The 15,193-nt window shown below is 36.2% G+C and overlaps 1 protein-coding gene across 1 annotated transcript in view; it reads left to right on the forward strand.

Annotated features, from left to right (window-relative positions):
* Nucleotides 1–15,193, forward strand: part of LRP1B (LDL receptor related protein 1B) — a 1,653,255-nt gene that overhangs the window by 927,574 nt on the left and 710,488 nt on the right. Inside the window, exon 22 of the mRNA XM_075529151.1 lies at nucleotides 12,851–13,051. Within this exon, the coding sequence (XP_075385266.1) occupies nucleotides 12,851–13,051 (201 nt within the window). The remainder of the gene's footprint in view (nucleotides 1–12,850; nucleotides 13,052–15,193) is intronic.

Consider the following 15,193-nt stretch of genomic DNA (forward strand, 5'->3'; position numbering starts at 1 on the left):
CAATAAATCACATGTTATATATTAAGAGGAAAATGTGAATGTTAATATGTAAAACATCAAGTTGCTTTTGATTTCATCTGTAGATTAAATGTAACCATCCACAATATGCCAAACTATTTGATCAATACTAATTTATAATTATATATGCATACTTGTGTTAGATCATTTTACACATCCCAGTCTTCAAAGTGAATCACAAATATAAGCCTTAGATTAAAAAATATATATATATGTGTATGTCTTCTCTTTTATATTTTCTACTTATTTAAATCAAATTTCCTATTTTATAAGCTAAATAAGATCTTTAAACTAGTTTGAAATTTTCACTCCTGAACTCATTTATTTTTACAGATTTCTCATTTATTTTAAATATTGTTTTGGCACATAGGTTGTTCCAAATTAATCAGTACTCATTTGCTGACCTCAGTGTTTTTTGCTTTGGCTTTTTTTTGGGGGGGGTCCCCTAATATAGGCACATTATTATAATTTTCTTTATTCTTATAAAGAAGGCAGTGAAATTTAAGCTACATCAGAGTAAAATGTAGCCATGATCATTTCAGAACTCCTAAGGTGAAAGAAAGGAGCCCCCTGAACTATAATTTAGTTTGATTCTAAACAAAAGGTGGTCAGTTTGAATCCATCAACCACTCCATGGGAGAAAGATGTGCTAATCATATTTCATTGTGCTTATAGCCTTGGAAACCCTATAGAGAAGTTCTACTCCATCCTATAGGGTTACTGTACACCAGAAGAGAATCAAAAATGGATTTTAGTTGAATTTATAAGGATACATTTTTCACTCAAAATTGCATTCTCCCATACCTGGTCTTCCTACCTAGTAACTTTATGACAGTTGAGCAATCAGGTGAGAAAGTTTCAAGTTCACCTCTAATGGAAAATGAATTTATAAATGCAATTCTATAGACAGGGTAAAAGTATTATCTAATGCTGCCAAGGTTATGGGAAAAATAGGCCCTAGAGCTGTTGGAGTGTAATTTTTACCTAGCCCATCTTCCTTCTAGAATTCCTTGTAAGGAATAACGACCATGTATCAATATATATGCATTTTAACAGCAAAAGAGGAAGAAAAACAATCTATGGGGTAAAACAAAAGTTTGATCTTATACAAGGATAGCAAGGTTGGGAGGCAAATAGCCCCTTTGGTTGTTCATTGGCATGTAGAGTTTACCCAACTTTCCTACTTTTGGATTTCTTATAAAGATCAGCAGGCATGTAAACAGATATGTGCATTTTTAATAGCAAAAAAAAAAAGGAAACAATCTACTTTCACCAGCCAGCATGGAGACTCTTTTACAATATAGTTTATTCACACAATGAAATGTTATAATATAATCGAGAAGGAATAAAAATGGATTTCATGTAATTGTGAAATTATAAGTTCACATTTTAAAATATCTTACTTTTTGCTCAAAACACATAGACGTGAAGACAAAATACAACAGGGAATATGAGAAAGAAACAAACCTTGGGAGTCCTCAAAATTTCTCTTTTCAGTAGAAATAAAGCAGACTATCTACTGGTCAGCGGGGCTAACACTTCCGGTCTGGTTAACTTAAGGATGAAGGCCAGTAGAAATGACCAATCAAAAATGGGAACCTCACTGCCTTTGAGTCCAAGCCTACTCACAGCGACCCTATAGACAGGAGAGAACTGCCTGTGAGTTTCTGAGAAAGGGGTCCATATTTTAGAATTAATAGCAAATAAAGTCACCCTACATATAATATAGTTGGGCATTTGCATCTGGTTAACAGTTGGAAATCAAAAATAGAAATGAGATCCCACTTGCTTTTGAGATAATTTAAAAAAATAAAACATGTTTGATACTGGCAATAATGCTGATATCAGTGAAGTTTTGTGCCTAAAGAGAGAGGATATGTACAGATAGCCTTTGATGGCTTAGAGACTAAATGTGCTAAAAATCAAATATCATGTTGGAATGGATCCCACAAAGGCCAAAGATGTATTTTGGAGCCAACAGCCCAATGATGGGCTAAGCAGCAATACCTGTAAATAAAAATAAACAAAACTCACTGCTACAAAGCCAATTCTGATGCATAGTGATCTGATAGGACAGAACAAACCTGCCTCTATGTGTTTCCATGATTAATTCTTTCAGAGTAGAAAGCCTCTTCTTTCTCCTGAGGAGACACTGCTGAGTTCCACCTGCCCAGTTAGCCGTTAGCCATCCAGTGCCAACCCACCACATCAGCAACGCTTCTCTACACGCCTGTAGATAAACCAAAAGCACAGACTCACTGCCATCGACATAAGTACAACTCACGGAGACCCTATAAGACAGGGCAGCACTATCCTGTTAATTGATGAGGCTGTAATTCTCCTGGGGTATGGCAAGCCTCATCTTCTTCCCTGTGGAGCAAGTGGTAGTTTCAAACTGCTAACCTTGCAGTCCAACACATACATAGTCAATAGAACACCGAAGATTAAACACATAAAAAACAAAAACAAACGATAATCTAAAACCTCTCTTCTGAGTAGGTTCAAATTGTTATCAACCTCAGGTGTTACAGATTGAGCTGCTCTGTAAGGTTTCTTAGGCATGAGCTATACAAAGCTTTCTCTCTGAGGCAGGGCTGGTTGGGTCTGAACGGCCAAACTTCAAAGTCAGAGAGAAGATTAAAACACTTTGTCAAATGTGAAATTACAAGTCAAAATGCTAAAACATATAAAAAAATTAAAAATCTAAGAAGGTCAGGCATTACACCAATCATTTCTAAATGAATTTTTTGAAAATTAGGGTCCACTTTTTAAATTAAGTATATTGGGGACACTAATATAAAAATAACTACTAAGATAGGGCTCCAAAAAGAGTACATAAAAAAGCAATTGAAATATGGCGAACATTTCTCACAAACTTTTAAAGTCACATTATATATATATATGTAAAATTAAAAGAATATAAAATTCAAAAAGAAAACTCACTACTATTCAGTCAATATCAACTCATAATAACTCTAAAATATGAATATCCAAAATAAAAAACAAGCAGAAATGTAGGAAGAAAATATGGAGATACTAGATACTGGAAATGGAAAAATATTCACATCAGCAGAATTGGAAAGATCTTAATAGGTAGTATACACTCTAAATGGGGCATACAAAAGTAGTTTTAAAAATATCATTCACTCAGACTATATCACATCGTTATAGAAAGAAATAAACAAATAGCTATCAAGATACGTGATTAAAACACTAACAGGTAGCTTACAGCAGTTCTATGAGGGAACAAAGGGGTTAAGAGAATATGTGAATTAATGAAGACATTAGTGATAGACCTTTCAGTTTGTGGGGTGTGGGCGCGACAAAAGGTGAGTTCATACACACGTTGTTTCCACACATAGACTGCAATCTTTGTGAGGTGACAGCTCTTCTGAATTTCCTGTTTGTCTTTCTATTTGTCATTCGTTCCTATTTCTCCTAGCCTTCGCCTTCGGAGCTTTATCCCTGGGAAGAGGCTATCCTTTCTACCTTGTAGGATCAAGAGTTGAGGATTAAGTGGACTTTAGCAAAGGAATCTAACAAACCTAACACACACGTGGGCATTGAACTCTGACAGTAGCTTCAAACACACCATCCTCTGCTCAGATCCTCTGTGTAATAAAAATCCACTGTTTAAACTTTAATCCACTGTGGTTAAATTGTTTTGTTGTCTTTCCCCTTTGTTGTATCAGTACAATCAAAGTGAAATGGTGAATTTCATCATTGCTTAAAAGCAGTCTGGGTAAAATTCAGACCAAAAAATCTCTACAATGGAATGAGTTAGAATTATATACAATGGAATGAGTTAGAATTATATGAGAGATTGTCTCCTCTGTGCGTTTTAATTAGCTTATTTTTTAATAATCAAATTTAGAGAGCATTTATATTTACTTTTGACCAAAATCGTTGGTGACGTGTACTAGACCATAAACTAATACAATAGTCTGCATGCTATTTCTTATGCATTTCTCAGTGGCTAACTTTCAGTGACAGTTCAAAACGGGTTGCTCTGCAGCTGTTACTCTCTTCCTTCAGTCATGTGACTCAAAAATAGCATCCTCACCAGGACCTCTAGCCGTCAAGGACTCCTCTTCAGATGCAGATCCTGTGGGCTACTAAACCCCGTGGAATCTGCGTCCTTTCTTGTACCTTCTTTCTTGTATCTTCAATTTATTTCCCATATTAGGATTTCTTCCTCTCTCTGACTCTGCCTAACCCCAAACCCTTAAAGAACATTTCATTTCATTGCTTCTTATCTGCCTCTTTCCATTCATTGAATTGCTTGAATTATATAGTGTAGTTAAGTGTTTTGTCTCTAAGAAATCCCTTTACCTGTTGAAATTACCTTGTAATTTTTACCCTTGAACAGAGCTGCTGTTTCAGTGTTTGTCCTCTTTCCCAAATTGAATCTGGCAACCCTAGTTATTAATTGCCTGAGAGAAGAAAATGAAAATTATTGGCATATTCAGCTGAAAGGTTGAAGGGTCAAATCTTTGCAGTCACTTTAGAAGAAAATCTTGGCATACTAATTTTTTTTTTAAAAACCATTCATTGAAAGCTCTAGGGCAATGTTTTAGGGTATAAAAGTGATCCCAATCTCAAATATAAATTCCTAAGAACATTTTTTAAGATTTAAAAGGGAGCAAAACAGCAAAGACACAGGCTCATCAACTGGATCAGAAAGGCCATTAGCATGAGTTCATGCTGGCATCTGAGGTTTGGAGAAGATACAGACCTTTAAAAACAACATAGGGGAGCAATCAAAACCTTCACAAGATTTGGTGGCAAATCAATACATCACAATCATGTGTGGGACTACAGATGCTGCAATGGGACCAACAATGGGACAAGTGCGTTGTTAGAGACAAGAGTTTTTTTTCAAAGTCAAAGGCTTTTAATGCTAAGAGAAAAAAAAACCTCTACAAATCTAACATAAAACAGACATAGTTCAATATGTTAATATGCTAATATGCATTCTTAAAAAGAAAAAGTCAAAATGTCATATTGAAAAAACATCACCCCAAGTCAGTAAAAGGATAAGATTAGTTCAGGCCCTTCCGACCCATGCCCTGAGGCCATGACTATTGAGGCTTGATTCATGGCCTATCGGACCTACAGTTATCAAGGACACACCCAAGCAAGTGCCTAGGACATTGTCTCTCCCTGGGCTGGCTGAGAAGAGGTGGAGGTTAAGCTACTGTCCAGGGCACTCTGCCTGAAGGCAAGTTTATCCACAACCTTGGTTAATAATAAAAAATAATTCACTGGAGCCTTAATCTATCAGGGTTTTTGGCAAATGGAATTAGACTATCATTGTCCTTCTTGGTCCTCTGAAATGGGGTGCTCAGAATTTATCTGTTTATTTGTATACATTTTGCTCTTTTTCATTTTTTAATCATTTTATTGGGGGCTCTGAGAGCTCTTATCACAATCCATCATCCATCCATCCATCCATCCATCCATCCATCCATCCATCCATCCATCCATCCATCCATTGTGTCAAGCACTTTTATACATATGTTACCATTTGCTGTTTCCCTTTACCCACTTTTCTATTGTTCATCCCTGGGGTAGGGGTGGGGCGTTGGGAGGGGGTCATTCAATGTCAATCATTGTGATCATTCCCCCACCTTCCCCCAATCCCCTGGTATGGCTACTCTTATTGTTAGTCCTAAGGGGTTTATCTGTACTGGATTCCCTTTGTTTCAAGCTCTTATCTGTACCTATGTACATGATCTGGTTTAGCAAGATTTGTAAGGTCAAATTGGGATTATGATAGTGGGTGGGGGGAGGAAGCATTAAAGAACTAGAGAAAAGTTGTATGTTTCATTGGTATGATACTGCACCCTGACTGGTCCTTCTCTTCCTTGTGACCCTTCTGTAAAGGGATGTCCAGTTGTCTACAGATGGGATTTGGGTCTCCACTCTACCCTCTGCCTCATTCACATTCAGAATTTTTTAAAATCATTTTATTGCGGGCTCAAACAACTCTTATCACAATCCATACATACATCAATTGTATAAAGCACATTTGTACATTCATTGCCCTCATCGTTCTCAAAACATTTGCTCTCCATGTAAACCCCTGGCATCAGCTCCTCATTTTACCCCCACCCTCATGAACCCTTGATAATTTATAAATAATTATTTTGTCATATCTTACACTGTCCGATGTCTCCCTTCACCCACTTTTCTGTTGTCCATCCCCCAGGGAGGAGGTTATATGTAGATCCTTGTAATCAATTTCCCCTTTCCACTCCACCCCTCTCTACCGTCCTGGTATCACCACTCTCACCACTGGTCCTGAAGGGCTCATCCGCCCTGGATTCCCTGTGTTTCCAGTTCCTATCTGTACCAGTGTACATCCTCTGGTCTAGCCAGATTTGTAAGGTAGAATTGGGATCATGAATGTGGGAGGGGGGGGGGTTAGAAGGAGAGGAAGCATTTAGGAACTAGAGGAAAGTTGGATGTTTCATTGTTGCTGTATCGCACCCTGACTGGCTCGTTTGTTCACATTCAGAATTTAAACTCCAGTGCAGAGCACAGCTCTGCCTTCACCCACACACATGGACTCACCATGCGTTTGAATTGACTGACTAGCAACTGGTACTGGTATTGGTACCAAACAACTCGAAGTTTCAATTTCCTGATGTCTACTTTAGGGACCACCACTATGTCATAAACTATGCATAACAGCGTGAAGGGGAGAGATTTCAGAATACTCCATTGTGTTCAATTAGAGCCTGTACATGATGCAAAAGGGCATTTAAATTTTGGAAACCTGTGTTAAGTTTAATTTCTTTCACCATACTTATTTAATATGTAGCCTAAAAAATAATCCTAGACCTGCACTACTTGAAGAAGAACACAGCATCAGGAATGGAGGAAGTGCCGTTAGCAACTTTTCATTTGCAGGGTGGCGAAACCTTGCTTACTGAAAAGGAAAAAAATGTATGCACTCGTTAATGAAGATCCAAGAATAAAGTCAGAATAAGGACTACATGTCAACATAAATAAGTCAGATTTCCCCACAAATGAGCTTTTAAACTAACCAAAGATTTTTTGTCATATAAACAGAGGAAACGTTAAAATTGTTAGTTATTTTCCTTTACGGGGATCCACAATCAATGCCTATTGAAGCATCAGCCAGGAAATCCAACAACATCGTATACTAGGAAAATCTGATACACAAGCTCTCTTTAAAGTGTTGAGTAGCAAAAAGGTCGCTTTTAATACTAAGGTGTGCCTGACCCAAACTCCCTGCAACAGAGTCAAATCCAACTCATAGCAACCTGAGAGGACAGGGTAGAACAGGGCACGTACGTTTGAGACTGTGACTCTTTACAGAAGTCAAATGACCAGTCTTTCTCTCAGGGAATGGCTGGCGATTAACTGCTAACCTTGCTATGAGCAGGCCAACAAGTAACCAGTACACCACGGGGCCAAGGTGTTCTCAGTTGGCTCATATGCATCGAATGTTGGTGGGTGAATTAAGAAGACCAAGCAGAATTATGGTGTTAGAGAATCAAAGTAAGCACACCCTGATGTGCCAAACTAACAAAATCTGTGTGAGAATTATAGTCAGAATATTCCTTAGAAGTGAGGATGCTATGACTCTGTCTCACTTGCTATCGATAGGGTACATCCCAAAATCAATTCTAGAACATCACACTTGCTATATTAGAGAAGAAGCAAAAAAGAGGAAGAGGAAATATATATATATATATATATATATATATATATATATATATCAGATTTGTTCTTCATTTCTGTGATTTGCTCTTCTATCTTTCTGCAAAGACTCCATACCATCATCTCAATTCTCAAAGTTTTGAGCATTACCTTTTGAGAAATGCCTCTCAAAACTCTATCGCTAAAGTTTAGCCATGTTTAAGATTTAGTTATTTAACTCTGCTGAACATAAAATTCTGTCTATAAACCAAGAATCCTTCCTCATTTTATTTATATTTGAAGCAATTTCAATCCTATAAACAGATCTAAAGTAGAAAGCATTCTATGACACTCCTACCTTGTATTCAGTTTCCAGAACGCAATGATGTTACCTGTTCGACTCCTCTAGCATCGTCCATTACCTTCTGTCTTTTAAGTCAATATGTTCTCTCACAAACACTTTTCCATGACTTACCACACCCGCCCTCCAGCCTACCACCTACTAGCTCCACCCGTACCCCCACACCAGAAATATGCATTTCAACTCCTTCTATGGAGAGCTTTATCAAATCTGCATGCTCTTACTTCAAATACTGTGACCTCTTATATTCTCAGTATTTTTCAATGAGGCTACATAGTTTAGAAGACTGAGACACTTTCAGAATTAGCAATCAACATTCCATGAATTCAGACCCAGCATTCCTCATTGCTCTTTTACTATGCACTATCATTCCTTGGCTTATTCCTTTACATGGGAGTTGCTTCATAGATGTGAAATAAAAACAGCAAGGAAAGGTGAGCCTCTGAACGGTCACAATCACCCCCGACAATACTTCATGCAATTTAGTGTATGAATAAAATCTTAATATGGTTCTTTTATTCAGTTCTGATATTCATTTCTGACTATATTATTAAAATATAATATATAGCATAAAATAAAGAGCACATACATTAAAAATAAAATAGAATAGAAATCAAATTAAGCCAGTTAATTCACTTTCACCATTGATGTTCTGGATGAACTCTAGTTGACAAGTAGGACGGATCCACATTTCTTCTCCTCTCTCTTGTTTTTTTACTTTGCAAATGATATGTACTATAATATTAAGATTACAACGTAAGAAAGATGTGTATTTAATCTGCCTTTGTGTGAGTGTCCATATGGATTTATTTTGTTAGCAATCATCAGAACTCCTTTCCAAATAACATGTTGGTTACTCTAGTTCTCATCATTCCTAAAATATCTAATTTCGGTCTCCTTGAAATTTCATAGCAATCTGTGTTGCCTTTCTGACTTTTATCTTACTCTTTTTCTGTATGTTTCCTATTAGAACATTTGTCAACACTAGACTATTTTTTGAAAAGGATGGCAGATATGTGATAAGAAAAAGTAGAACATGACAAGACTCTGCAATGAAAAGTTAGTCTTTCTTCTCCTCCAGGTTCCCTGTACCTCAGTCTTTCACTCCAGATGTCATCACTCTCAGCTATTCTGTAGCCCTACAGAAATAATTTATAGAGATAGCGTATTCATATGCTTGTATTAATGTATGTATGAATGAATATAAAGTCATAGATGCTTAGGAACAGCTGCACTTCTTTTTTGCTTATTTGTTTGAAACAAACTTGTATGTCACTAAAGACTACAAATCCACTTCAGTTTGACTTGTTCTCCTTCTGTAGTCACTCAGACCAATGTTGAAATCTGGGGGATAAATGCTAAAGAATCTGGAGGGTTTTTAAAGCTGTGACCCTTCCGTGTCTTTAAATTTTAACTTTATTATGTATATGTGGGAAACAGAAGGATTCCTCCCAAGCTGTCTCCCTCAAATATATACCAAACTTAGCTGCTTGCAAATGACTATACACTCGGAGGTCAACCCTCCTTTCCCCACAAATGGCGCCCAACATGGGGCATGAACCCACGATCCAGGGCTTGAGAGTCCCATGATCTACGGACTGAGCTAGCCAGGCTGACATTCCCCCCACTATAACCACATGTATGTATGTATGTATGTGTGTGTGTGTGTGTATGTATGTGTATATATATATATATACTTTCCTTTTTATATATGTGAAAATTATTTTCCTTTATTTTAATTTATAATAATGGCTTTATGCAATCTTCTTTGAGATTGGCTAACTTTGCTAAGCATAATATTCTATTTTGTCCACATCTTAAGGTGTTTCACAGACTTGACAATGTTTTAAAATGATGCAAATCATTCCATTGAATGGATGTTCCAGATTGTATTTATCTATTTCTCTTTAGTCAGAGAGCTTTTTTGTTATTTTTTTATATCAATCTTTGTGTCATAATAGAAATTGCCATAATGAATGTTGGTGTGCTATATCAGATTATGTGTTGTTCTTTATTTCTTTGGATAATATATCATATAGAGAGTTTGCATGATCTTAAGGTATTTGAATTTGCATTTGTTTAAGGAAGCTCCATACTGATTTCTATATTTGTTGTACAAGTCTAAAATTCCACCAGCAATGTGTGAGTGTTCTAATCTCCACATCCTCTCCAGAATTTAGTAATTCCTATTCCTTCTTTTATTTTTACGCTGATAGTGTGATGTTGAAATGGTATCTCATGATTGTTTTAATTTGTATTTCTCTTATTTCTAATAAAAATTGCTTCATATGGTTTTTGGGAACCTGGATGCCAACTTCAATAAACTAGTTCTGTCTTGTGCCCATTTTACAAATTGCATTATTGAAATAATTGCAAAATTAAAGTAAATGCATTGTTTTTCTTATTAAGGTGTAGTTTTCTACAGAGTTTTAAAATTAACCCTTTATTTGATATATTACTGTGTGCTAGTCTGGGATGACTAGAGAAAAGTTCTTAGACGCTCATATGTGTGTAAGGGAACATTGTACATAAAAAAAGAGTTATTGTATATTAAGTAAGCATCCCAGTCCAGTTCAGTTCAAGTCCATATGCCTGATATTAGCCCATATGTCCAATTACAGTCTATAAATTCTTCTTCAGACTCACCCAACACATGCAATGATGCAGAATGCATGAGGATCACAGGCCAGTGAGTGGAAAGTCTTGTGGATCCAGTGGTGTTAGAGGCATCTCAGCAGTGGCGTGGGTCTCCATGTGGCTCCTCCAGTCCCAGGACTCTGGCTGCATTAGTGCCTTCCATCAGCCTTGTCACCAGTATTATCTCCCCGGGAGTGAGCCTGTGTCCAGCCTCCAGTGAACTATTTATCTGCTTAGCACCTCCAAATTGGGTCATCAAGTTGCCACCTGATTGCCAGACTAGACTCTATCCCTCCACAAGTTAACACCACATAGTGTTAAATATTTTTCAAAATCTGTAGCTTTTCTTTTAACTCTTTTCATGAAGTCTTTATTTGCATAAAAGTCATAGAAAGTCCCAGTCCTCTATTTTGTCTTCTATTGTGCAGGCATTTTTCATTGTCACTAACATATGTATGCCTTTTGTTAAGGTCCATTTTTGTCCCTATTTTTTTCATTGATGACATTTATGATTCTAGAATTTAAGTTTGTTTTTGTACATGCTGGGAGATATAGATCCTGTTTCATTCTTTTGCAGGTGGAGATCCAACTTTTCCAACCCCATTTATTGAAAAGGTCATCTCTTCTCCCACTTAATGTATTTTAGTCTTTTTTATCAAAGCTCTGACATGTGTAGGGACTTGGCTATATTTCTGGGTTTTCATTCTAATCGATTGGTCTTTTTTTCCTTTATCAGTAAGACACTGGTTTGATTACCATTATACTTAATAAGTTTTAAAGACTTGAGCTGAAAGATCTCCCACTTTGTTTTAGTTTTTTTATCTTAAGTTTTGTCCCTTTACATATAAAGTTGGCGCTTACTTTTTTGCACTTCATTTAAAAGCTATGCTGGGATTTAGATAGAAATTACATTGAATTTATATAAGTGCTTTGGGTAATAGTGACATTATCACTATACTTCATCTTCTAATTCAGGAGCATGGGGATTATTCAATTTGGCTAAGTCTCTGAGTTTCTTGTAAAAGTGTTTTATATTTTTCCATCTTTATTTAAGTCTTTTGTTTCTGTGGCGAGCTTTATTTCTAGATATGTCATCTTTTGTATAGCTATCACTGAGTCACTGTGAGTCGGAACTGATACAAGAGCACTCAACAACACATTTTTCTTGGATTATTTTTCTTATAATTGTTCATTTTTTACTTATATGACTTTATATACTGTATAGAATGATACATTTCTTTCTTTCTAAGTTTTACATTTCAGTTTTCTCTTATCTAATTGCATTAGTTTCTCTGAAAATATGAGTTTCTCAGGTCAAACAATGTGTTAATAAATTATCAATTCTTACTTTCTAACTCATATGTCAGTGAATAATGTTGAGTATTATCAAAGTATTTTATTAAACTCGAATTTTTTTCTCATCTTATTTTTTAATGCATTGCTCCAAAGAATGTATGTTTGCACCAATATTTTTTATTATTTTAAAATTACCATACTTTGCAATAACAGAAAACATAAAATACACACTGATCCTTGGACATAAGCAATCTATCTACTATTTTTCATGTCCCAATTTATTTTCAGCATTCATTCTTTATTTTTTCTTTCAAAGGTAATGAAAAAAAGCTTGTTTTTCATAAATTGAGTCTGAAAATTTTATTTCTTTAAATTCAGTCTATATGTATGTTATCATGATTGACATGCAGTCATGTTTACTTATTATTTTGTAGGACATTCTCCTATGAGAGGACTTGCCAGGGTGAGGGGTTAGGAATGAGATCTAAATGAGAAAACAACTTCTCTTCATATAAAGTGTTTACTTTAATGAGGGCTCTGAGAGGCACTGACTCACAAATGTATCCTGACAGTGACCTTTTAGATATGTGGAAATAAACTTTTTATTAAACAAGGAACCAACCTTCTTTCCTTCCTTTTTTTTAAGAGAACAGGACAATTATTTGAAACTAAAGAAAATATCAAGGCTTCAACACTGTGAATACCTTAATAACCAGGGCCACAACTACTGGAACGTTGTTATGAAAACAGCTGTCAAATTCTATATATGGCGAGCGATTTTGCTCTAACTGAAGAATATAATAGTCACCCATGATTATGGAGACGTAGTTACAAATATTAAATATATAATGTTTCTGTTTTCTTAAGGGAGATGCATCAACAAAGCGTGGGTATGTGATGGAGATATTGATTGTGAAGATCAATCAGATGAAGATGATTGTGAAAGTTTCTTGTGTGGACCACCCAAGTACCCCTGTGCTAATGACACTTCAGTGTGCCTGCAGCCAGAGGAACTCTGCAATGGGAGAAGGGATTGTCCGGATGGGTCTGATGAAGGCGATCTATGTGGTAATCAACTTAACCCTGCATGTCCTCATCCATGGGACCAGGGCCCTTCATTTCATCCACTTGATGCCATAGTACTTGTCATTTTCCCCATTAATTCCCCTTCAATGTAATGTTTATTATTCAACCCTATTTATATTTTCATGTGCTCTACCTACATTTAAAAAAGTTGCATATACTGAAATTGCTGAAAATAAAGCAGTAAACCTTAGTTCATATCCAACCAGCTTAAAGATTGCATAACAGCTCATTACTTATATCTCAACATAGTTATTTCTGTTCCAAAATATGAACTTGTCTTATTTTAGTCACTCAGAATAAGAATATCTTTTGTCATTCAGAATAAGAATATCTTTTTATTACTAATCTGTGCAATGGTATTTACTGCCATCCTATGACTTATGACATTTTTTTCTATTGATCAAAGTAGAATCTGCTTTAAGGAGGAGGAAAAGAGGTAACTGGATAATAAAATAAATGGAATATTACCCAAGTTTATATGATTTTCACCTAATTTCTTTTGGTCCTCCTATAGCAAACATATGATGTGTGCTTTATATAGTTGAAATGATGGTTTTAATCTGATGGATTGTGAGCTGTGAATTCACTTTTCTCTAGCCATCTCCATAAGAAAACTGCATTTTCTTCTCTGTGGGGAGATCAGTGATTTGGCTAGGAGATTTATAAAAATATGTTTCATGGATAATACTGAAGGTGACATCAACAGAGGATTGAAAAATAGTTCACAGATTGATAAGAACAATAATGAGATGACTTGAGGCTGGGAGAAAATGACTTTAGGAAATGATATTGCTGCCTGATGGAAACCAGGAAAAACAACCAAATTTAGCCTGAGGTTATCATATTTTTATATCGATTGAGAATTAATAGCACAGTGAGCATTACCAAAGTAAATAAATAAACAAATAGAGAGCGAGAGAAAGAGACAGAGAGAGATACAGAGAGTAAAGACTGTTTTTCTTTTATGGAAGATGTGCATAATAAAATGCCCTTTCAGAGCCTATGGTTTTATAAAATATCCCTGAGTTGCTGCATGCAACTCTTTCCATTCAGTGGTCTTAATTTTTAAATAAATGATTCTGGGAAAATATTTAAGTAAATTGGATTGAGAAAAGAAAAAGAAGGATGTCACACTTCACTGTATTCACTGCACTGTGGTTTCTCCCAGCTTGTCCACCTTGATATAGTGCATTTGTTTCTTTTGCATTACAATTTGTAAAGTTTACACATAAAGGTTGAAAATACAATTAAAAATAAGACAACCAATCAATACTCTTAAGATGTAAACATTGTGTTTAGGGAACAGTCTAGACTTTAACAAGTCAAACATCTCTCCAATGAAGTCACAAGACATGCGGCGTTTGAAACACTAGTCTATTCATAATGAAAAAGGAGACAATGCCATAACTCTCAGGTGATGGGGATGAAAATGCTGCATTTATTTTAGGTTTTGAAAGAAAACAGTTCACTTCCACATTTTTCTCAAGCAGTCAAGATAAATAAAGGGTGTAGCAAGCAAAGAAATTAAGATTTTGAGAAGATTTTGACCTTTGTTGTAGAAGCTTAGGGTTAAGGAAGTGTGCTAGTCTGGGTTGACTAGAGAAAATAATTCATAGGCACTCATATGCGAATAAGAAAGAACTTCATATGAAAGAACAATTGTATAATGAGTAAACATCCCTGTCCAGTCCAGATCAAGTCCACAAGTCCAATATTAACCCATATGTCCAGTACCAGTCTCTAAATTCCTCTTCAGACTCACACAAAACATCCAATGCAGGAAGTCAATGGGTGGAAAGTCTTGTGGGTCCCATGGTGGTAGAAGCATCTCAACATTGGTGTGGGTTTCCATTTGGCTCCTCCATCTCCAAAGCTCTGGCTCCATCAGCATAGCTCCATGAGTCTTGTCCACAGGAAGACCAAGCAGAGAGAGTGTGTGCCCCAACTCCAGGGGCATGTGTGCCCCATAATCCTCAGGAGAAGGCCATGCCCACACAGAGCCCTCATTGGCTATGACCTGACTGACCAACTAGACTCCACCTCTTCACTCAAATTGACAGGAGATTATGTAACTGCCACAGAAAGAAATGATGAGATTACACTATGCAATTGCAGGCATTGAAG

The sequence above is a fragment of the Tenrec ecaudatus genome, chromosome 13 (genome assembly GCF_050624435.1).
Source record: "Tenrec ecaudatus isolate mTenEca1 chromosome 13, mTenEca1.hap1, whole genome shotgun sequence".
Taxonomy (NCBI): domain Eukaryota; kingdom Metazoa; phylum Chordata; class Mammalia; order Afrosoricida; family Tenrecidae; genus Tenrec; species Tenrec ecaudatus.